We start from the raw sequence: 23,669 nt of genomic DNA on the forward strand, positions 1-23,669 counted from the left end.
GCTGCTTGTAGGCAAGCCCAGCCTGTGAGAAGAAACTGTTGTAATTTGGGATGGGATGACTGAAGGCATGTTTAGGTTGTTTCAGCCAGGAGCTACAGGTGGGGACAAAGATCATTCTGGAGTTTTCTCTTCTGGGACTGTTTTGTAATCATTTTTTCCTGGGTACCAGTCCCGTCACTGGCTCAAGAGCTGGGGGATGACCGAGAAAATGCCGTTCTAGGCCAGGAATGAATAGGATGGGATGTTGTGGAGCTAAGCAAGTTCCCACGGCAGGTCAGCGAACTGAAGATGCATGTTTTTGCCAACATTCAAGTAAATATGGGAAAATGCAAATTGGCAGAGCTCATTGGGATGCTGGATGACACCAGTTTTGGGGGGCGGGCGTGTTGGTGGAAAGTGCCTCAAATCCATGGTAACCAGGATTGCATTATCAGAGACAGTGTCAAGGGATTGTAGCTGTTTCAGGAGATCAGTGATCATCTGTAATAAGTTGACTAGCTTGGAGTTTTGGTGGCATCTGGTCCTGGAATGGAGTCCAATTAGCCTGACACCTATGACAGTACCAATTCCCAGAACTATGGGATGCCCAGGATCATCTGGTTGAGGTGTTTTGGGTTGCAAATAGAAGATGCGTCTATTCTGTGGCATATCTGTGTAGGTTTGCTCGTAGGTATATCTAGGACTTTTTTTTTTAATATGAAAGAACTCTAAGCAACACACAATGGTTTGTGAAACCCAATTAAAGTACACAGAAATCTTACAAAAAGGTACATCTCCATCCATCACATATTGAAAAAGGAAGATTTGACAAGATTTTATAATTTCATTTTGATATGTTTATGGCTTGAATAATTAGGGAGATATAAGCACTTATTTACTGAGCAAATATTACTAAATGTTACTGAACATTCTGGTGTCCTGCTACAGAAAGCATTTATGCATTTTAGTTCATGTGATCTCTTTACCACTCAATAGTCAAAGTTCTTTGAGTGGTTTTCCAAAAGTGAGACAATTAAACTTCAAGCAAAAATCATGCCAAGAATTCTATGAAAGAAAGAAATAGGAATATCCGGTTACATATTTTGGAATCCCCTTACTTAGAAGAATGCACTTTTCTTCCTATTTAAGAAGGCGAAGCATCCTGGAGCTCTAAATTTATTTATTGATTTTGGCCTTCTGATTTAATGAGCAAGGGTGCTGCATAACCAGCCCCGAAGTAGATCATAAAGTACAGAAGTTCAATTTACCAGATCTCCAAGGAGGAGGGTCTAAATCCCAGCTTGTGATTATCCAATTTGTGTAGATTCAAGGACTCCCGCTTCCTCCATGGCCTCAAAGTCCCTCGTGGCATCGTAGTTTTTACAGAATGCTGCATATGCTCTCTTCTGGGCTCAGCCACACCAGACATGTACATAGCTGCAAGTCCCAGCGGACGGCAACTGCCGTACCATGTGTTTTGTCAGACTTCTGGCCAGGAGGCCTCTCCTCTGTGGTTTGGGTCATGAAGCACCTGACACAATGCTTCCTTGTCTCGCAGCAGAGTCAGAAAAGAAGCCTCCTCGCTCCATCCTTGGAAGCCAATGCCGTCCTTCCTCTTGCGCCTCTAGATCCCACAGTTTTGGGTCACATGTGCGCACCGCCTAAAATTACTCATTTTTGAGAACTAAACCAACAGCTGATCAGAAGAGCAAAGCAGTTCTGATTGGACTGAAGAACGAGCTGCAGAATGTGTGCAAGCCGGCGCATTGAGCGCAAGGGGGAGCCATTGACTAACGAGAAGGCTTCTGAAAGACGGACTTGCTCCTCCTCCTCACTGGAGAAAAATCCTACATGGGGAGCTTCTCGCCCTGGATGAAAAAGGGCTGGAATCTGCTCCTTCCTACCCAGGTTAGTCAACATTAGCTCAGCTACAGCCGGAGCCTTTACAGAGAATTGCTACAGCTTGCATTTGCCATGCCTGTTCTGCAAGGAGATTTCCAGGGGACACTGCGGCTGCTGCGGCTGGTGCTGCTCCACGCAGCCTGGGAGGTGGGGAGCGGCCAGCTCCATTATTCTGTGCTGGAGGAATCCCAGCACGGCACCTTCGTGGGCCGCATCGCCCAGGACCTGGGGCTGGAGGTGGAGGAGCTCATGCCGCGGATGTTCCGGATGGTTTCCAAGGAACACAAGGATTATCTGGAGGTAAATGTGCAGAATGGGATCTTGTTTGTGAATTCCCGGATAGACCGAGAGGAGCTGTGTGCCCAGAGCCCTGTATGCATCATTCATCTGGAGGTGATCCTGGACAAACCCCTGAGGGTCTTCCATGTGGAAGTGGAGATCAGGGACGTAAATGACAATGCGCCCGTTTTCTCCGAGATGGAAGAGGTTTTGAGTGTTGCAGAGTCGGTGCTGTCAGGGGCTCGTTTCCCCCTAGAGGGAGCCTCAGATGCAGATGTTGGTGCTAATGCTCAGCTTAAGTACAGGCTCAGTTCCACTGACTATTTTGCTGTTGAAGAGAAAGTCAGCGACAGGCACAGCAAATCCTTAATGCTTGTATTAAAGAAACCTCTGGACAGAGAGAAAATCTCAGTGCACCATTTAGTGCTCACAGCTACTGATGGGGGACAACCAGTTCTCACAGGCACCCTCCATCTTGAGATCATTGTGTTGGATGCAAATGACAATGCGCCTGTGTTTAATCAATCGGTGTATGAAGTGAAATTGTCAGAAAATGTGGCAGATGGGACACTGGTTACTCACCTCAGTGCAACAGACTTAGATGAAGGAGTGAATAAAGAGATCTCCTACTTCTTCAGTAAGCATGTTTCCCCCAATGTAAAAAATGTATTTGCTCTAGATTCTGAGACTGGAGAGATTAGGGTAAAAGGAAAAGTGGATTATGAAGAAACGAAACTTTATGACATTGAAATTGAAGCGAAAGACAAAGGAACCTTCCCTCTGTCTGGTCACTGCAACGTCATCATAGAAATCATGGATACGAATGACAATGCCCCAGAAGTGTCGGTGACATCCCTGTCTGTGCCTTTGCCAGAGGACTCACCACTGGAGACCGTGGTGGCCCTGATCAGTGTCTCAGACAAAGACAATGGGCAAGTGAGCTGCTCCCTGTGGCCTGCCAGACTCCCATTCAAGCTGGTATCGACATTCAGGAATTACTACTCACTGCTGCTAAATGCGACGCTGGATCGTGAGAAGATTGCAGAATACAAAGTGGTTGTAACTGCCCGAGACCAAGGGACACCAGCACTGTCAGCCAGCACCAGCCTAGTAATACCCATTGGCGACGTCAATGACAATGCCCCGGCCTTTGCCCAGCCCTCCTATATGGTCTTTGTGCGGGAGAACAACCCTCCCGGTGCCCACATCTTCACAGTATCTGCCACGGACCCGGATGTGGGGGAGAACGCCCTGCTCAGCTACTGGATGGATGAGAAGCTCTGGCCACTGGCCAGCTATGTCTCGGTGCACTCAGAGAGCGGGAAGCTCTACGCCCTGCAGTCCCTGGACTATGAGGAGCTGAAGCTGCTGGAGTTCCAGGTGAGTGCCAGGGATGCCGGGATGCCCTCCTTGTGTGGCAACGTGACCATCCAGGTCTTCGTGGTGGACGAGAACGACAATGCCCCAACAGTTTCTGGACCAGACGATTTTCCGATCTCTCTGGTGGTTCCTGTGGTAGCCGGCCACACTGTAGGCAAAGTCCGTGCCCTGGATGCCGATTCAGGCTACAATGCGTGGCTTCAGTACGAGCTGCATGAGGCGACGAGTGGCCCTTGGAAAGTAGGACTGTACAGCGGTGAGATCAGCACTGTGCGGGTTGTGGATGAGCTGGAGGGTGATGGGCACAGCCAGAGTCTGCTGGTGCTGGTGAAGGATCATGGCAAGCCAGTGCGGTCAGCCACAGCCACACTGAGCATATCACTGGTGGTGCATGCTCAGGCTGTTCACGCAGATGGCCACCACCCCAGAGCACAAGGGAGCATGAGACCCCTTGCAGGAAACACTAATGTCTACCTGATCATCGCCATCTGTGCGGTGTCCAGCTTGTTCCTGCTGGCAGTCATCCTCTACATGGCCCTGCGCTGCTCGTGCCAGCCCAAGGAAGCAGTGATGTGTGGGCCTGGCACAGCCACGCTGGTGTGTGCCAGTGAAGTGGGCAGCTGGTCCTACTCCAATCGCTACAGCCACATCCTGGCCAGCACAGCTGGAGAAATGGGTGCCAAGAATGATCTGATGATCTTCAGCCCCAACATTCCTGCGTTTGTGGAGAATGGAGAAGTGAAGGAAGGCAAAGACACAGTTTCAGATTCGTCTGGGCAGGTAAGTCTCAGGAAAGTTTTCCTTTTTACTTTTCTCTAAGTTATGTTAAGCTGTCTCTATGCCAAATGAATATCTTCTTGAAACTTTCTGTAGACATTTTTGCAATGACTGAACATGAATGTTGCGGGGGGTTATGCTTGTCCCCAGTCCCTGTTCTAGACAGGTGATCCAGAAGGACTTACTAGTTATATTGAAAGTTGCTAAGAGGTCAGGAGACAGTGGTGCAGCTGGGTAACTCTAGACCGTGGACTTAAGGCTCTTTAGCCCCTTCCCTCTAGATGAGCATATGCATTATTCAGTTTTGAAGCACACAAGTAATATCTACCAGTTTTGAAAATTTCTAGGGGTCAGTTGACTCCATGGTTTAACCATGTGCTGCATGGAAAAGTTCTTCCAACATGAAATGGATGAAAGAGCTGCCTGCAATGTGCCTTCAGAAACTCAAGGGGGTGTCAGAGAATTGCTGGTGGCATTCAAGAGACAGTCCCATGCTCTGCAATGCTTTATAGATTAGACTGAATACCTGGAATTGGGTGCAGAAGTATGCAGACAGCCATTGCGAGTGAGGCAGAATTGGTCTTTTATAGAGGGATCTTCTGGTCCCAATTTATTGATAAGGCTGCTGCATTCCCACAAGCTGCTGTTTCTAAACAATCTTGAACAACAGCCCCAAATACAATCCATTGCAGTAATCTAACTTTGCAGTGAACCAGATCATTAATTACAGATTTGAATGCTCAGATCAAGCTATTGCTATCCAGATTGGGCTGTAAATTGGGTCATGAGCCAAAGGTGATAGAAGGTGCTTTATGTCACAGAGGTAACATGAGCCTCAAGAGTCAAGGATGGCTCCAGGAGTACCCCTAAGCTGCAGACCTGCTCCTTCAAGGGGACTGCAATTCAGAACAGGCTGGGCTTCCTCTATTTCTTCCAAGGAATCACCCAGTAATAGCATCTTAACTTTGTCTGGTTTGTGCCTCCATTTTTTAGCCCTCCCCCAGTCTGTTGTCACTGCTAGCCACTGATTTTATGCACCCAGAGATGAGGAGGAGAGAAAAAAAAAAAAACTGTGTACATCCTCATACTGATGGCCACACACTCAAAACCTCCAGACAACCCAACTCATTTAGATGATTCCAATAATTCAAGCTGGACTCTGTACACAATGGACAGTTGCTGTTTGAGGTTTTTCTGTACAGTAGTTCAACACAGCAGCTTGTAGTTTCTCCAAACTGTAAAATTCTGGTCTTTTTTAAATATATATATTCTCTCTCACACATGCACCCCTTTGGTATAGAAGTGGTGTGGATCGGTAACATTTTACATTCATACTGTTGCTTTTTGGCAGTGCATAAGTTTAAACCACTGTGCTGCTGGGCTGGTTGATCGAAAGGTCGCCGGTTCAAATCTGCGCACAGGGTGAGCTCCTGTGCTGCATCCCAGCTCCTGCCAACCTTGCAGTTCGAAAGCATGCAAATGCAGGTAGATGAAAAGGTACCACTTCGGTGGGCAGATTACAGTGTTCCATGCACTTCGGTATTTAGTCATGCCAGCCACATGACCATGGAGACTGTCTGCAGACAAACGCTGGCTCCCTTGGCTAGGAAACGGAGATGAGCACTGCCCCCTAGAGTCAGGCATGACTGGACGTAACGTCAAGGGGAAACTTTTACCTTTACCTTTTTAAAGTTGTTATAGCTATACATATACATACATATATTTGCATTACACAACCTAAGGTGAGTTCTGTCTGGGAGATACACTGTGATTTTTTGTGTTTAATTTTATTTTGTGAACACTTGGTGGTTTGAATGCAAGCAGACCAAAGACCCAGGTGGAAGCCCTTTGCAACTCAGAAATAATGGTGGAGATTTGTGAGGCAGGAGGTTTTTCACTGCAATACTGTGGTCGGGGAGCCTCAAAGGATGTGTGTGCTGACATTCCACTTTCAGGAAAAGGGGGTGATAATGGTTTTTGGTAGTAGATAAGACAATAATGGGATGTTACCAAGAGTTACAGGTAAATAAAAATAAATAAGCACAAGGTAGCTGAAGGTGTACTTTGAAGAAAAATGTCTCACTGGTGCAATGAATTATCTTTAGTGGTACCACATTCTTGTCCCCTCCTAAATCTGCTTTTTAAGGTTTGGGCAATTCCTGATCTAGCATATTCTATGCATCATTATGTTTTATTCACCTTTAATTACCGGTTTTTCTTCTTTAAGGATTTATTGTGAGTTCAAAGTATGAGAAATTATAAGGAAAATGATACAGACTATATTCAGATGCAATGTTAAACCATATTTTAGCATTAAGGGAATGAGTCTGCTCCAGCCTTCTCTCATCCAGCACTGTTTCAACAGAGATGAAATCTAACCACACTGAAGTAAAGTTTAAGGAAACAAGTCCTGGTAAATCATTGTTTGAATCTGACTTGTTTCCATAAACTATAGTGAAGTAAAGACTAACAAGAGTTTGGATATGACAATTAATCACAATTAGTTGAAAATATGAGGCCTAACTGGAGAAGGAGGGGGAATGAAGCAGCTTATAATGAAGGACAAAGCCAAAAGCAGCTTATTAAGCATATGTATGTTCTCCAGGATCTTGCTACATCTGTTTTTTTCCTGCTGGACATTGCAACAAAGAAGATTGTTATGTCTGTCAGCAATTGAGTTTGGTAGGTTGCAGCTTGTTCTAGATGTTCAAAAGGCATTTAACAAGGTTGAATGGTATTTTTAAAATCTGTTATCAGGCGGTTTGGGAGACTTTTTATCAATAGATTTTTTATTATTGGATGAACTATATTCAGGAGTTTTTGTCGATGCTAAAATCAAAGCATCAACAAAGTTAATCAAAGTTAATCATCAAATAAAGTTGGAGAAATAGTAAACTGGCAATATAATTTAAAGATGAAGTTCTTAAGTTAATTGATTTGGTTAATTTTTAGTTATTCAAAACTACGGGCAAGTCTCTCATCTTCATTTAGTGGTTTAAATTTTGGTTTTAGATGTATCTATGCTGGCTTTTCCTACAAAAAAATCTTAGATTAGTTGGATTAAAATAAATTAGGCAAAATTAGAATTAATAGCAGTAAATATTAATAATCACATGTGTAATATTTGTTGAAATCAGGCATGAAAGAGATATTTAACTTGAATTATATATCCTTGATTACAAATATGGAATTACATATGGAACAATTGGTTAAATTTCGTAAACTGCCTTGAATATTTTATTGGAAGGTGGCATATAAATCTTAGCAATATTATGCCTGCTTTCCTGGAAGTAAGTCCAGTTGACTCTGTGGGGTTTACTTCTGAGTAGGCATGTATAGGACTGCAGCATTAATTATCATCAGTGTTTTAAATTAACATGGGCAGAAAGAGTTGCTTCAGTAAAAAGAATAGCTTTCTTAAATTAAAACTTATTTAATTTAGTTTATTCTAATGACTATAGCACTTTTATAAAGATTACTTAAGAAATTTATAATATCAAGAGATCCAGGATCACACACCTAATTCTGTCCTCCCTTCTGCAATCAATCAATCAATCAATCAATCAATCTTTAAAAAATAAAGCACCATGGAGTTGATTAACATCCTTAAAAACTTTGGCATCACCAATAGTTGCTATTATTTTTTGGAAAAAATCTGCTCTAATAGTTGATTCTTCAATATGGTTTAGAAATAACATTAAAGACTCATCATATAGTACAACAATTACCTGAAATTTCTATAAAGACCTGCTCATTGTCTACTGGACCAGAGGAAAAAATTAAACATCCAATATATTTGATATATTTTCTGTAAAAATCCCCCTAATGATAATGTATAAATGTGGAAACTGTAGAATGTTGTTATTAAATAAATGTAACAACTAGTTTCATGGAATTTATGAAAATTTGGTGTAGAAATATCATTAATCTTATACATGTTTTCTCAGAAGTCAGCCCCACTTGGTAAAAAGTGGCTTGTTTCCAAGTAAGTGTTCAGTCTTTGTATACGCTCCTTTAAATATTTTTCATTGTCTGAATTAATGATACATGGACCAGCTTCTTTGGATGGGGATGCCAAACTCCATCATGAAAACCAGGAGATGATGATACTTGGATCTGAGAAAAGAGCATTGTAGCATGAATTGCCCAGTTTGTATTGTCCAGTATCCTTTGCATAGCAATGCATAGATCAAATGTCTTAATGTGTTTGCTTTAAGGATCTATACTCCGCCTTTCAACATTTCTCAGGTTGACTTATAAAACATCCAAATAGCTATAAAACTATTTCAAATGCAAACATTAGAAGCAATACTTTTGTAAGTGACCAGTAGAGATTAAGCAATTTCTGAACAGTGCACATCAGACAATTAACTGAGATGTAATAGGAGTTCAAGAAAATTAAAAAAAGGTTCTTTGCTGAGCACAGAAAAGGGTGCTTTCTGGGCCTCCTGGGGAGACCGGTCTTGACTCAGGAAGCCACCCCCGGAAAGGCCTGAGAAGGCTCTGCTGATTCTGTGGGGGACTGGAAAGCTATTGCTATTTGCAGGCCTCAAGTGGGAGTGCTGGCCCCCATCCCTGCCAAATCACTCCCCCCTCCCTGAGATCCTGCTGGAGAGCAGAGAATGCTGCTTCAGGGGACGCACCCATCACTGGCAATATCTGTCGTTCTTTCGGCCCCCATTGTCCAACTTTCCATTTCCCTATGTGTAAGGCATCAATGATTTCTTTATCAGAGAGGGATAGTATAAAGGCCAGGGACTTAGAAAAAGCAAGGGGGCAGGCACTGGACACAAGCAGAGGCCAGCTCTGAAGACAGGCCTGGTGTCCAGGTGGATGCCTGGCACATACAAAGGACCCCTGTTGAGAGCCCACCCTCCGGGACAGGTAAGGCACTCACTTGCCTCCCCCCTTCTTTGCTCTCCATCCTCTCCCTGTGACACAGGGTTTTATCTTTATCCCTAGAAAGAAAGACTAACATCCAGAGGCAATAGGAGTATTTTGAAATTCCAGTGAAGAAGAGGGCACAGCTTGGAAAGAGTGACCAAACCAGCTCCCAAATGGCATGTGAAAATCAATTACTATTCCCCCTCCTTATTGTATAGCACACAAGGGATGGAAAGGAGTCTCCAGTGTGGTGACCTGCAATGTGTGTGCAGTTCTTATGTTCCTCCTCAAGACCAACATGGTGCACACCTGCAGTGACCCCAAACTTGAAATATTAGAAGAGAAAGTGAGAGCGCTTGAGCGGCAGGTGTCTGCCCTCCAAGGAATTAAAAAATGTGAGAAGTTCTTGGACAGAATGGTGGAACTGCAAGAGCACCAGAGATGGAAGAGCGACAGCAGCTTGAGGTGGGAATGAAGACGGCTGAGTTGAGGAAAGTCAGTGAGGAGGAAACTCCCTGAAGAAGGGTGACAGTTCAGAGAAAAGGAGCCAGGTGACACTTTGCACCAGCGGAACCAGGAGAGTTAAGAAACTGCTTTCAAGCACTGGAGGATGAGACCAGGTAACCGACTGCAGAGGAAGAATTACAAGGGAACCTGCGAACAGGGAGTGCAATGCAGAAAGACATTTGACCAGGAAAGAAGAAGAGTGCTCATTGTGGGAGGCTCCTTGTTGCATGGGATTGAAATCCAAGTGTGCTGTGATGACTCATGTGGTCTCCAGGGATGCCACCTCCCTGGAGCTTGGATTAGAGATGTGACTGAAAGTCTGCTGAAACTCATAAAGCCCATGGACACCCATCCCTTTCTTCTAGTCTACATAGGAACAAAGGATACCACCCAACAGAACCTCAAAGGAATCACATCAGTTTGAAGTTCTGAAAGGAGACTCAAGAACCTTGGGGCCCAGATAGTCTTCTCAGCCATCCTCCCAGTTCTTGCAAGAGGAATAAGAAGGGGGGAAAAATATTCCAGGTAAGTGACCGGCTGTGAAGGTGGTGCTGATGTGAGGACTTTGGATTCTGGGTTCACAGGCTATGCTACCTGGAAGATGGCTGGCAAGGAACAGAAGGCACACAGAAGTGTGTGTGCGGGAGCCTTATGGTGAATGGGGCGGGATAAAAATCCAGCAAACAAACCAGTGTGTTCTACCCATGTAAGAGCTCTGAAGAGGACAACTTTTTGTATTAATTATTTGAGAAGAAAAAACCTCCACGATTAACTACATTGTCATTATATGTTCGTTCTTTTATTGTGCTGGAGAACCTTTGGTTCTGCTCCATATTGCTGTGCGGGCTAATGATGGTTGTATTTCCATGGTCCTTGCCTGGAATCGTAAAGGGAGGTGGAGAGGTGAGGACAGCAGCCTTGCCGTGATGCTGGTGTGCCCAGGCACTCACCCTGCAGCAACTATCTCCGGAGCGCTCTCTGGCTGAATCTCAAGGCCGCTTCACTGGCCACACCAAAGGAAGCTGTTGCCAGAGCAACCTGAACAAGGAGTTGGGATGGAAGTCTGAGAGGGAAGACGAGTTGGTCCCAGAGATCACCCACTGGTTCTGCAAATAACAGCAAGAAAGGCGTCTATCTGGCTGGGAGAAAATTGTAGGCATGAGAAATGTGTGTTATTCCCTGCCTTCTACCTGGAACATTTAGTCAGAAGTTGCAGTGAGAGGGATGGTGACCACAGTGTCCTTCCCTGTGGCTATTGGAGAACAGTTCAGTATCCTAAAATGCCCCGGTCCACTTAAACTGTCATTTGGAAAAATGGTGCCTTTGTATGGACTGACCACCAGGGTATTTAAAGACAAGTCCTGAGGAACGCTCTCTAAGCAGCAACCCCGTTTGGTTTAGTGCCATCTGGTGGCATGTTAGAGAAACAACACCACACCAGCTGCGTTCCAGTGCCCATTGGGAAGGAATGAAGCCATTTCAATAGGCATTCGGTGTAACATGGATTCACACAGCACACCTGGGATCATCTTCATGATCCTGTGGAAAAATGAGGATGTGCTAGACCTCATCAAAAAGTCCCAAGGGGCCACCTCTCCCTCTGTGGTCTTGGCAGGATACTGGCTAGAGAGCATGAAAGGTTTTGTCTGGGCAAGCTAGCACTCAAGAGAGAAGAACTTGTAGCAGAAATCTCAGGTGGACTAGAACTGACATCCTATTGAGACACTCTGCTCTGGAGCCAGCTATGTACGTAGAATGAATCCTCCTGGAGCTGAGCGTTTGCTCTCTTCCTCCTCTGTCTCAATGGCTCACTACATCAGAGCTGCATACATGACCCATGTGCATAGCAGCCAGTACACGGAAGTACTGGTAGGAGGTGAGAAAGGGAAGGGGCTCTTCTGCTCAAGCACAGAATTACTTCTTGTCATCTTTCCTTACATGGTTCTGTATTAGGGTCATATCCCTAAGACTGGCATGGTCTGAGCTCTGTTGGACAATCTCATTAGACCTTGCCCAAGCTTTTAGAACTGCAGCAGTCTACTGTATTTCAGTAAAAAGCACACTCTCTTCTTTCAGCAACAGAGAAAAGACAGAGAAGAGCAGACACTTGGTTTTGTTTTGTTTTGTTTTGCTTTTTTGCAGTTGCTGTTCCTTCCTCCCCACTTTTTTCCTCATGGCACACCTGTTATTTGCAAATGATTCTCATTATATTCTCATGTGCCACACACAACATTTGCAAAAGAACCTTAGCAAAGAACATACATCATAGGATGAGAGGAAAACAAAACGAATACACACGTTCACATCTCCACTGTCTTCACAGCAGCAGGAGTTTTCAACATGGACTGGCTGTGGAGCAGGAATTGTGGAGAAGGAAGTTGCTCTTGTAGAAAGTGGATCACTTCATACAGGCATCTTCTACTAGAAATAGAATGAAGGGAAAAAGAGAACAAACTAATCAGTTTCAACTAACGCTGGGTTCCTGCTAAGCCCAATTAGGGTTAACGAGTACAAAGAAATTACACTCACATGTGCATTCTAAGGTGTATAACTGAATGATCCTTGGTGAACATCTAAAAAAACACGATGGATGAGATGCTCCTAAATTTACAAGGGTTACCTGAAAAAGGATCTAAAATGAACTCATGCCAATAAAGAAAACTTATGCAACAGCAAAAGAGACAGTAACGGATGGCAAGCACTTGATAAATAAGAACATCAAACGGAATAAATAACTAAGGATTAATCAGAAGGAAAGCAATGACTGATTGGAAACATTTGATAAAACTGAAGGTGCTCGTCAGCTTCGCCATTTCAGGGATTGGCCACGAGGGGGCGCTGCTGTATAAAGAATTACTTAAGCCGGGCTGCAAAGGCGGCGCTCCTCCACGGATCCGCAGGAAGATTTTGGTGCGGCAACGGGAGCGCCGCTGGGACGGCTCAGCTGGTCACGCCTGTGCCCGCTGGATGAGCCGCGGGGCTTCGCCTGCGCCTGTGCTACGGAGGGTTTTCTGGGGAAGAGGAGGCTGCTGGGCATTGTGCCTCCGCCTGTGATGCCTGCCCGGCCGGGGGCCCCCGTGGCGAGGCGGATGCTGCAGCTGGCTCTGCTCCACGCAGCCTGGCGACTGGGGAGCGGCCAGCTCCACTACTCGGTGCCGGAGGAGTCCCAGCACGGCGCCTTCGTGGGCCGCATCGCCCAGGACCTGGGGCTGGAGGTGGGGCAGCTGGTGCCGCGGATGCTCCGGATGGTGTCCAAAGGAGCCAAGGACTATTTTCAGGTGAATGTGCAGAATGGGATCCTCTTTGTGAATTCCCGCATAGATCGGGAGGAGCTGTGTGCCAAGAGCCCGGTGTGCTCCATCCACCTGGAAGTGCTGGTGGATAAGCCTCTGGCCGTATTCCACGTGGAGGTGGAGATCACGGACATCAATGATAATGCTCCCATGTTCATGGCCAATGAACATACTCTGAATGTAGCAGAACTTACACCAGTTGGTACCAGATTTCCATTAGAGGGAGCCTCTGATGCTGACGTCGGTACTAATGCTTTGCTATCTTACAAAATCAGGCCTGATGAATATTTCATTGTAGAACAGAAAACAGATGACCAACACAGTAAACCTTTGACCATAATGTTAAAGAAGCCTTTGGACAGGGAGGAGGTCCCGGTGCATCACCTGGTACTCACCGCCACAGATGGGGGCCGCCCAGAGCTCTCTGGCACAGTCCAGCTGGTGATCAACGTGCTGGATGCGAATGACAACCCTCCGGTCTTTAACCAGTCTGTTTACAAGGTAAAGTTGTTGGAAAATGCTGCTCCCGGGACCTTAGCTATTACACTGAATGCCACAGATGCAGACCAAGGGACCAACCAGGAAATTGCTTATTCTTTCAGCAGTAATGTACCCTCCCGTTTCACAGAGATATTTGGCATCAATTCCCACACTGGGGAAGTCCGAGTAACTGGGGATGTGGACTTTGAAGATGCCAGTGTGTATGACCTCCAGGTAGTTGCACAAGATAAAGGCAACTTGCCATTGTCTGGACACTGCCAGGTGGTCATTGAGGTGCTGGACCTGAACGACAACACCCCAGAGGTGTCCGTCTCGTCCCTCTCAGTGCCGGTGCCAGAGGACTCCCCACCAGGGTCAGTGGTAGCCCTGATCAGCGTCTCGGACCGTGACTCGGGAGCCAACGGGCAGGTGAGCTGCTCCCTGTGGCCCCCGGGGCTGCCCTTCCAGCTGGCCTCCACCTTCAGGAACTACTATTCGCTGGTGGTGGCTGAGTCCCTGGACCGGGAGCGGGTGGCGGAGTACCGGCTGGTGGTGATGGCGCGGGACCAAGGGGCCCCGTCACTGTCCGCGAGCAGCAGCCTAGCCGTGCCCATCAGCGACGTCAACGACAACGCCCCGGCCTTTGTCCAGCCCTCCTACGCGGTCTTCGTGCGGGAGAACAACCCGCCCGGCGCCCACATCTTCACGGTGTCCGCCTCGGACCCGGACCTGGCCGAGAACGCCCTGCTCAGCTACTGGATGGACGAGAAGCTCTGGCCGCTGGCCAGCTACGTCTCGGTGCACTCGGAGAGCGGGAAGCTCTACGCCCTGCAGTCCCTGGACTACGAGGAGCTGAAGCTGCTGGAGTTCCAGGTGAGCGCCAGGGACGCCGGGCTGCCCTCCCTGTGCAGCAACGTGACCATCCAGATCTTCGTGGTGGACGAGAACGACAATGCCCCCGCCGTGGCTGGGCAAGAGGACAATTCCATCTCTCTGGTGGCCCCGGTGGCTGCTGGGCATGTGGTGGGCAAGGTCCGTGCCCTGGACGCAGACTCCGGCTACAATGCCTGGCTGCGCTATGAGCTGCTCGGGGGCCCCGGCGGGCCGTGGCAGGTGGGCCTGTACAGTGGGGAGGTCAGTGCCCGGCGTGCCGTGGACGAGGCGGAGGGCGGGCCGGAGCAGTGCCTCCTGGTCCTTGTGATGGACCACGGCCAGCCGCAGCGCTCTGTCACAGCCACCCTGAGCATGTCTCTGGTGACCAGCGCGCAGGCCACCCACATGGACATCTGGCTGCCCAGGCCTGGCGAGGGCACGAGGGCCCCGGAGGAAGCGGCCAACCTCTACCTGATCGTGGCCATCTGCTCGGTGTCCGGCCTGTTCCTGCTGGCCGTGCTTGCGTACATTGCCCTGCGGTGCCCCTGCCCAGCCAAGGAGCCCGTGGCCTTCGGGCCTGGCACCGCCACGTTGGTGTGCGCCAGCGAAGTGGGCAGCTGGTCCTACTCCAACCACCACAGCCACCTGCTGGCCGGTGTGGGCGGCGAGGCCGGAGCCAAGAGTGACCTGATGGTGTTCAGCCCCAGCGTGCCTGCCTCGGCCGAGAACGGGCGGCAGCAGGACCTGCTCTGCGCAACGGTTAGTGCTGGCCATGGGTTCCCCTGTGGGACACGCTGTCATTCTTGCATTCCTGGAAAATGATCTCTCCTGCTAATTCTGCGCAAAAGGATGGAACGGAAGGGAATGGAAAAGAATAGGTTGGGATGTTAGGTCGAAAATTACCCATGTGCTCATTTTCTCTTACATCGTTTAGTTTGACAGGGCCTTTTTTTTGGAGAATCCCCTTCCTCTTGAGTTGCAGCTTCATGCATTGCAGGGCATGCCTACTCCAGAAATTCACGTGTCCGGAGCGCGCGTTCCTCCTGGAACTCTAGGCACTTTGCATCCTGAAAATGGTGTGTGAAGACGCCACTTTCCTGCCCAGAAGACAATTTGCAGGCTTCCTGTAGTTGAGGGAATAATTAAAATGGTAGTTTTAAGTCTGCAGATGGCATCTTTACACATTAGCAGCAGAGCGGATGGGCTGCACCGGTCGGCTTCCTTGTAGCATATCCATTTAATGGCATACGCCTCACCTTACGCTTACTTTGAAGTGTCCTTTTGACATCAGTGGGGCTTCTGTGTGAACTTGCCATGAATTTGGCTGACCGTTTCATAAAATAATTGGTGAACTGCAGTATCTTGTATCTTCAGGATTTGCCGTAGCTCCATGTGAATATCAGCCCATCTGTGCTAAAGCAGCCTGGTGTATTATGCAGATCTATGCAGCCCACTTCTGACAATGTCCTTTCACCAACGATGGGGAGGTTAGGAATGGGAAGAGCTGCTCTCAGGTTCATCTGGAAAGGTACATCATGTGCTCCCATTGGAATGGTGGAAGGCACACATGACCTTTGAATGCATCCGCCACCTTATTTGTAACTCGCCAGTCTAATATTGGCCTTGAGTTGAGAGCAGAGGACTCTGGAGGGGCGCACGGCAGAGGGTGCGCTACTTCCAGTGCTGCGGTTGGCTCTGGCTCCTCCATGTTCTCCCTTTCCCACACGCTGCTCTCAGGGAGGGGAAGAAATTTGCTTCCATGCTTGCCAGTTTTTCCCCCATCACAGGGACATGTGTGCAGGATGGTGGGGGTTGATCCTGCACAGCTGGAGCCTTCCCCAGTCTGTCTCCGCAATGCCACCTCGCTGCCTCTCCTGCTGCTGAAGTTCTGGCTGTGGTGGAGCGGTGTCCTTGGTGTCTCGGGCACTACTGGGGAGCCCCGTGTGGGCAGATGCCCTTTTCTTCCATGACGTCTTCCCTTTGTGCAGCGAGGGAGCCTGCTTTGCCCTGTCATCCCAGGGACGTCCTCTCAGCGGGTTCAGGTTGATGCCTGATGGTTCCTACTGTAGATTTACAATATTTCACTACGTTCAGTGCATTTCCTTAGCAAGTGCCTTGATTGCTTCTATGTAAACTAAAAATAGATGCCACATCAGATGGAAATGTTTAACATCGGCAAGAGTCTTTATTGCTTCAATCTGATGCAAGAGCTTCCAGGTTGTATGGTGTTCAATCTTTTGCTCATCCTCAGATCCATGAAAGGGTTTTACTGGCCGTTCTTCTTTACATAATATAAAGTTCAGGTTACGTTGCTGCACATATGACAATAAACTTGACTTACTTGTATCATGGCTCCCACCACACTGGACAGCAAACAAGAAGGCGAATTAGAGGTCCAATGAATATTTGCTTTGTAAAAGTTGACATACGTTGTGCCAAAATGTTTGAACTGTTCTTCAACGGCTCTTCTGATGTACGGTGTCTTCTGCTCTTAAGAATATTGTATGGGGAAAATTTCCTAGTGAATTTTTAGTGCTATAGAACCAAGACAGCCAAAATACAACATGCATGCTAAACAATCCCTAAGGGTGTGACAGTTAGGGCTCCTTGCTTTTTTAAAAGCACATAAATGCATTTTAATCAATTTAAGTGGGTTTGGAGCCTGCAGTACCATCTCCAGTCATATGGTGGTATAAGCAGGCTAGACTTTCTTGGACAGCTTGTCCAACTCTAGCAGGTGTATGTGTTTGCTTGAAGGCTTTACTTCATCACACGAAGAGCTCTCCTAACCATGAGAAGCCAGATCCATGACTTAGCCATTCCTATTTGCATGTAACTCCTGGCAGTTCGAGTGGGACTCAGTCTCAGGTAAGCAAATATAGGAGGAAATGAAAGCTGAAGAATGATGCCATGACCTTGGGATGGGCTGACAAACCAGGCGCGGAAGCCTTGGGACAGGTATGGCTATCTGGATGGGGCGTGACTTGGAAGCAACACTTGCATACCATCCCCTGAAGGCCTCCTGACCGGGGTTTGCAAGGGGACTGAGGTCACCTCGTCCCACCTTCTGTCCTACCTGGTGGATGAAATGCATCGCATTGCAAACACAGCCCTGGTTGCTGTGGGCTCACTTTAAGTTGTAATCACGTACATATCCTTCTTTTACAAAATTCATAAGTAATTTATCATTTGAAAAGATGCTTCAACATTCAACATTCAATTGAAGAAGGAAAGCAACGCCTGGCACAAGGAAGACTGAATAAGTGATGAAGCAAGGTCCCAAAAAGAAGATGTTGCAACAGTTGAAGCACGTTAATCAACTGTAGGAGGAAGACAAATGAAGGCTAAAAACATTGCATTTACTTGGAAGTAACACTGCATACAATGTTATGTATTGGGAGAAGATTCTTCGAACCATTTGAAATGCAAACATAGAGAGTAATGCTCTGCTACTGCATTTCGCAATCCAGTCACTAGGGGTCACTGTTACCTAAGGAAATATTTAAGCAACTCTGAAAATTCAGCGCTCCTCCCTCAAAGGTGACTGCAACTCCTACCTGTCACAGCACGACGAAGCATCAGACGCGTCGCCACAGGACCAGAGGAGCCCATCCCACAGGCAGCCGGTCCGGTGAGCTCTTTGCTCCTTTAAGAAATGCAGCCACTGCAGCCTGTGTTTGCCATGCTTGCTCCCCTGGCAGGCTCTTTGCTGAGGAGGCGGCAGCTGCTGAGGCTGGCTCTGCTCCACGCAGCCTGGGCACTGGGGAGCGGGCAGCTCCGCTATTCTGTGCCGGAGGAGTCCCAGCACGGCGCCTTCGTGGGCCGCATCGCCCAGGACCTGGGGCTGGAGGTGGGGGAGCTGGTGCCACGGATGCTCCGGATGGTGTCCAAGGAACAGGGGGACTATTTTGAGGTGAATGGGCAGAATGGGATCCTCTTTGTGAATTCCCGCATAGACCGGGAGGAGCTGTGTGCCAGCACTGCCATGTGCATTATTCACCTCGAGGTGCTTTTGGACAAACCCCTGCGGGTTTTCCATGTGGAAGTGGAGATCGTGGACATCAATGATAATGCTCCTGCTTTCCCTTTTCCAGAGAAGCAATTGTATATCGCAGAGTCGAGCATTCCTGGCTCACGGTTTCCTCTAGAGGGAGCTTCCGATAAAGACATTGCTGCGAATTCTCAGCTTGAGTACACGGTTAGCTCAGACCTGCATTTCCACCTGGAGGTAACAGAGGATCCCCGACAGAGCTCATCGTTATTTCTTGTACTAAAGGCACCCCTCGATCGAGAAGAATGTGCTGTGCACTACGCATTACTCAGTGCCACCGATGGGGGCCACCCAAGGCTCACCGGCACGGTCCAGCTGGTTATCACTGTCCTGGATGCAAATGACAACCCTCCAGTCTTTAACCAGTCTGTGTACAAAGTCCAGTTGCCAGAGAACTCAGGGGATGGGTTCATGGCAGTGAAAGTAAACGCCACCGATTTAGATGAGGGAACCAATAAGGAAATTGTGTACACATTAAGCAGCAATGGGGAAGAAATGTTCGTCCTTGATCAAAGGACTGGTGAGATCCGTGTGAAAGGGAATCTGAATTTTGAGGACAGGAATTTTTATGAAATGCAAGTTGAAGCAAAAGACAAGGGGAATCCTCCATTATCAGGACACTGCAAAGTTTTGGTTGAGGTGCTGGATCTGAATGACAATGTGCCTGAAATTTCAGTGATGTCTCTGTTGACCCCTGTTCCAGAGGACTCCACACCAGGGTCAGTGGTGGCCCTGATCAGCGTCTCAGACCGTGACTCGGGAGCCAACGGGCAGGTGAGCTGCTCCCTGTGGCCCCCGGGGCTGCCCTTCCAGCTGGCCTCCACCTTCAGGAACTACTATTCGCTGGTGGTGGCCGAGCCCCTGGACCGGGAGCGGGTGGCGGAGTACCGGCTGGTGGTGATGGCACAAGACCAGGGGGCACCATCGCTGTCTGCCAGCAGCAACCTGGTGGTACCCATCAGCGATGTGAATGACAACCCACCTTCTTTCAAGCAGCCCTCCTACACGGTCTTTGTGCGAGAGAACAACCCGCCCGGAGCCCACATCTTCACGGTGTCCGCCTCGGACCCGGACCTGGCCGAGAACGCCCTGCTTAGCTACTGGATGGATGAGAAGCTCTGGCCACTGGCCAGCTACGTCTCGGTGCACTCGGAGAGCGGGAAGCTCTACGCCCTGCAGTCTCTGGACTACGAGGAGCTGAAGCTGCTGGAGTTCCAGGTGAGCGCCAGGGATGCCGGGCTGCCCTCCCTATGCGGCAACGTGACCATTCAGATCTTCGTGGTGGATGAGAATGACAATGCACCCACCGTGGCTGGGCAAGAGGACAATTCCATCTCTCTGGTGGTTCCGGTGGCCACTGGGCAGGTGGTGGGCAAGGTCCGTGCCCTGGACGCGGACTCCGGCTACAACGCCTGGCTGCGCTACGAGATGGATGAGGCAATCCTTGGTCCTTGGCGGGTTGGGCTGTACAGTGGGGAGATCAGCACCACCCGCACCCTGGATGGCATGGAGGGCAGCAGCAGCCAGAGACTTCTGGTTTTAGTGAAGGACCATGGGAAGCCAGCGCTGACCTCTACAGCAACTCTTAGCGTGTCACTTCTTGTAAATTCTCTGGCTGACGACAGGGACACACACCTTTCCCAGACAGGCGGGAATCCAGGGCCTCTGGTGGACTCTGCCAATGTGCATTTAATCATTGCCATCTGCTCGGTGTCTGGCTTGTTCCTGCTGGCAGTTGCTGTGTACACCACCCTGCAATGCCCCTGCCAGGCCAAGGAGCCCGTGGCGTACGGCCCTGGCACAGCCACCTTGGTCTGTGCCAGCGAGGTGGGCAGCTGGTCCTACTCCAATCGCCACAGCCACCTGCTGGCCGGGGTGAATGGCGAGGCCGGAGCCAAGAGCGACCTCATGGTGTTCAGCCCCAGCGTGCCTGCCTCGGCCGAGAACGGGGAGGCGAGGACTGTGAAGGAGCTGCTTCTCAATTTATCTGGGCAGGTAAGTTTGGGATTGGGATGCTTGAACACTTGCTCTGCTTTGGTGTGTGGGGGCATCATATGGAATCCAATTGTTCCTTAAATTCTAAAAATAAAATCTTGTTCTTTGGTAGGCCTTTGGTGAGGACCTTGCAGTGGCCCAGTGGCCCTGTGCTGCCCCGTCTGACAGCGGAATCGATGATCAGAACAGTGCCGTGGGTTGGGAGTTGCTGCCCCTTGCGCCTTTGGATCTTTTGAGTTAGGAGGCTTGACCAGCTGCCATATTAGTTCTGGAAGGCATGGAGGAAGCTGGAGATAAAGTAGAGGTTTCTTTTGCATGGCAAAGCATCGATTTGAAAATGCAGTTTGGGTTTTGAATCCAAGCAATGCCGGTGCGTAATTTCAGTTCTTCGGTGAGATGTGTCCAAGTTCCCATCAGGATCCGACATTCCCAAAGGGCCTGAAAGTGTTGTTCACTTGGGCTGCAATGCTTGGCCTGTTTGCCTGGACAGGCTGTGGAGCAGGCTCTACACTGGGGTGTTTGTGGATGTGTGAGTGTGAGTGCAGGTTTGAGTTGTGTGGAGGATGCTCTTCCTGTAAGTTTCTCTGAGCATCGCTGGTTTGTCTTCACTGAAATGGATCTTGATGGGCCTTGTGATTTGGCATTGGGGCTCAGATGCCACCCCTGCCTTGTGCTTTCTTGTCCCGTCTTGTCCTAGTTACCTGTCCCTGAGTTTTGTCAGCTCATCTTCTGTGAAGTGGATGCTGGGGCAGAGAGCCGGCTTCCCGGTGAATGGTTTTGCACCCGACCCTCTCGTCACCTTGCATGCGTTCTTGAGCAAGTTGCTTTCACTGAGTCTTCCCAATTGGCCTTCTGGGGAAAGTGTGGTTTGTGGTGGGAAGCCATTTTGTGACAGTTTGCGGCACTCAAATTCCAAAAGTGCCCTCTGGCCCCAGAATGTTGGGTATTCCTGATTAGGAAGTAAACGTAGTGTTGGAGGGGCAGTTTAATGCAAGGAAGGGCATCTTCCCAGGTGTCATCCTGGAAATGAGAGCATGGGGTCCATTGCAATGAAAGGTCTGGTGATTTCATGATTGCAGTGGAGTTACTGCTATTATTTTCCTGTGAGTGGCAGTTCAAAGAATTACAATTCTTGTCATATTAGGGGGATGGTTTAATGCAACGACAACTGTTGACTTTTGGTAAAACAAATGGGTGACATCCAAGTGCTTGCAATTACTCTGAACAATGATACAGTTAAATCAGAGGGTGAATAGCTGGAATAATTTTGAGCGCTGCCCCAGTTGTGCCCCCAAACTCTGTCCTCAGAGGCTCCCACAGTTTCTATGCCGGCTTGAGGTGGCCTGGGCCAGAGAAGTGACAGACAATTTTTGCCAGCCCGTATTCCCATCTCCTGCATTTTCTTGGGGGGTGGGGGTTCAGCCTTCCCAGCAAGGTGACTTTGGAAGGGGAGGGTGGGAGGGGGTCAAGGTAATTGTATCCTTCCCTCCCTACCCACCAGAATGCCTCTTCCTCACATTTTCTAGCTCTTCTGAGTCAGTCTGGATTGCAGTAGTTATCCGGGGCTTGTTCACCTCGCAGTCAGAGCATTGCAATGTATTGCATTTGACGCTACCCCTGCACTATTCAGAAGCTTCAAGTGTTGCCAAATGCACCAGCTGGTTGCTCATCAGCACATGGTATCCAGCTGCAACTCAGCGACCTGAATGACCTCTCCTTGTTGCCAGGCTCTTTCTTGGCCAATTCAAGCTGTTGGTTTTAACCTCTGAAGCCTTCAAATGACTTCACACCTTCCTAGTCACTCCCTCAAGAACAACTGGCTCCACCCTTGGATTTCAGAAAGGGTATGAAGAGGTGTCCTTTTGATCTAGCTTTTAAAATTCATTGTTGTTTTAACATTTTACACTTTTTAATAATCATCTTGTGATTTTGATACCTTTTATTTTTTCACATTTTGTTGTTGTCGTCGTTAGTCACGCAGTTGTATCCGACCCAATGCGACCCCATGTAAAACATTCCTCCAGGCCTTCCTGTTCTCCACCATCCCCCAGAGTCCACCTAAGCTCATGCCGACTACTTCAGTGACTCCATCCAGCCACCTCGTCCTCTGCCATCCCCTTCTTCTTTTGCTGTCAATCGTTCCCAGCACTAGGCTCTTCTCCAGGGAGTCCTTCCTTCTCATTAGGTGGCCAAAGTATTTGAGTTTCATCTACAGTATCTGGCCTTCTAAAGAGCAGTCAGGGTTGATCTCCTCTAGGACTGACTGGTTTGATCACCTTGCAGTCCAAGGGACTTGCAGGAGTCTCCTCCACAATTTAAAGGCCTCAATCCTTTTGTGCTCAGCCTTCCTTATGGTCCAGCTTTCACAGCCATACATTGCAACTGGGAAAACCATAGCCTTGACTATACGCACTTTTGTCGGCAGGGTGATGTCTCTGCTTTTTAGTATGCTGTCTAGATTTGCCATAACTCTCCTCCCCAGGAGCAAGCATCTTTTAATTTCTTGGCTGCAGTCCCCGTCTGCGGAGATCTTGGAGCTCAGGAAAATAAAATCTGTCACTACCTCCATTTCTTCCCCATCTATTTGCCAGGAAGTGAGAGGACCAGATGCCATGATCTTAGTTTTCTTAATGTTGAGTTTCAAGCCAGCTTTTGTACTCTCCTCCTTCACCCTCATTTAGTTCTTTAGTTCCTCTTCACTTTCCGCTCTTTAGTTCTTCTTCACGTTCTGCCATTAGAGTGGCATCATCTAATGAGGTTGTTGATATTTCTCCCGGCAATCTTAATTCCAACTTGTGATTCATCTAGCCCCGCCTTTCTCATGTTGTGCTCTGCAGATACGTTAAATAGGCAGGGCGACAGTATACAGCCTTGCTGAACTCCTTTCTCAATTTTGAACCAATCAGTGGTTCCGTGTTCAGTTCTCCCTATTGCTTCTTGACCCGCACATAGGTTTCTCAAGAGACAAATAAGATGATCTGGTACTCCCATCTCTTTAAGAACTTGCCACAATTGGTTGTGATCCACACAATCAAAGGCTTTAGCATAGTCAATGAAGCAGAAATAGACGTTTTTCTGGAACTCCCTAGCTTTCTCCATGATCCAGTGTATGTTGGCAATTTGATCTCTAGTTCCTCTCCCTCTTCAAAATCCTGCTTGTACTTCTGGTACTTCTCAGTCCACATACTGCAGGAACCTAGCTTGTAGGATTTTGAGCATAATTTTGCTAGCATGTGCAATGAGTGCAATGGTGCAGTAGTTTGAACATT

The 23,669-nt window shown here is 48.2% G+C and overlaps 3 protein-coding genes across 3 annotated transcripts; all 3 read left to right on the forward strand.

Moving 5' to 3' along the window:
* The first annotated feature begins 1,953 nt into the window (after positions 1-1,953).
* Positions 1,954-9,676, forward strand: LOC123019776 (protocadherin alpha-5-like). Its single transcript, XM_044422841.1, has 2 exons — positions 1,954-4,320; positions 9,494-9,676. Exons 1-2 carry the CDS (start codon positions 1,954-1,956, stop codon positions 9,674-9,676), a joined length of 2,550 nt encoding a protein of 849 aa, XP_044278776.1.
* A 1,835-nt stretch (positions 9,677-11,511) lies between these two features.
* LOC123019777 (protocadherin alpha-5-like) lies at positions 11,512-16,408 on the forward strand. The gene is made up of 3 exons (XM_044422842.1): positions 11,512-11,577; positions 12,609-15,113; positions 16,343-16,408. The coding sequence occupies exons 1-3, from the start codon at positions 11,512-11,514 to the stop codon at positions 16,406-16,408; spliced, it is 2,637 nt and encodes an 878-aa protein (XP_044278777.1).
* A 1,601-nt stretch (positions 16,409-18,009) lies between these two features.
* Positions 18,010-20,641, forward strand: LOC123019778 (protocadherin alpha-3-like). Its single transcript, XM_044422843.1, has 2 exons — positions 18,010-20,400; positions 20,513-20,641. The coding sequence occupies exons 1-2, from the start codon at positions 18,010-18,012 to the stop codon at positions 20,639-20,641; spliced, it is 2,520 nt and encodes an 839-aa protein (XP_044278778.1).
* The last annotated feature ends 3,028 nt before the right edge of the window (positions 20,642-23,669 follow it).

The sequence above is a fragment of the Varanus komodoensis genome, unplaced genomic scaffold (assembly GCF_004798865.1).
Source record: "Varanus komodoensis strain SLA01 unplaced genomic scaffold, ASM479886v1 scaffold137, whole genome shotgun sequence".
In the NCBI taxonomy this organism is placed as follows: Eukaryota; Metazoa; Chordata; class Lepidosauria; order Squamata; family Varanidae; genus Varanus; species Varanus komodoensis.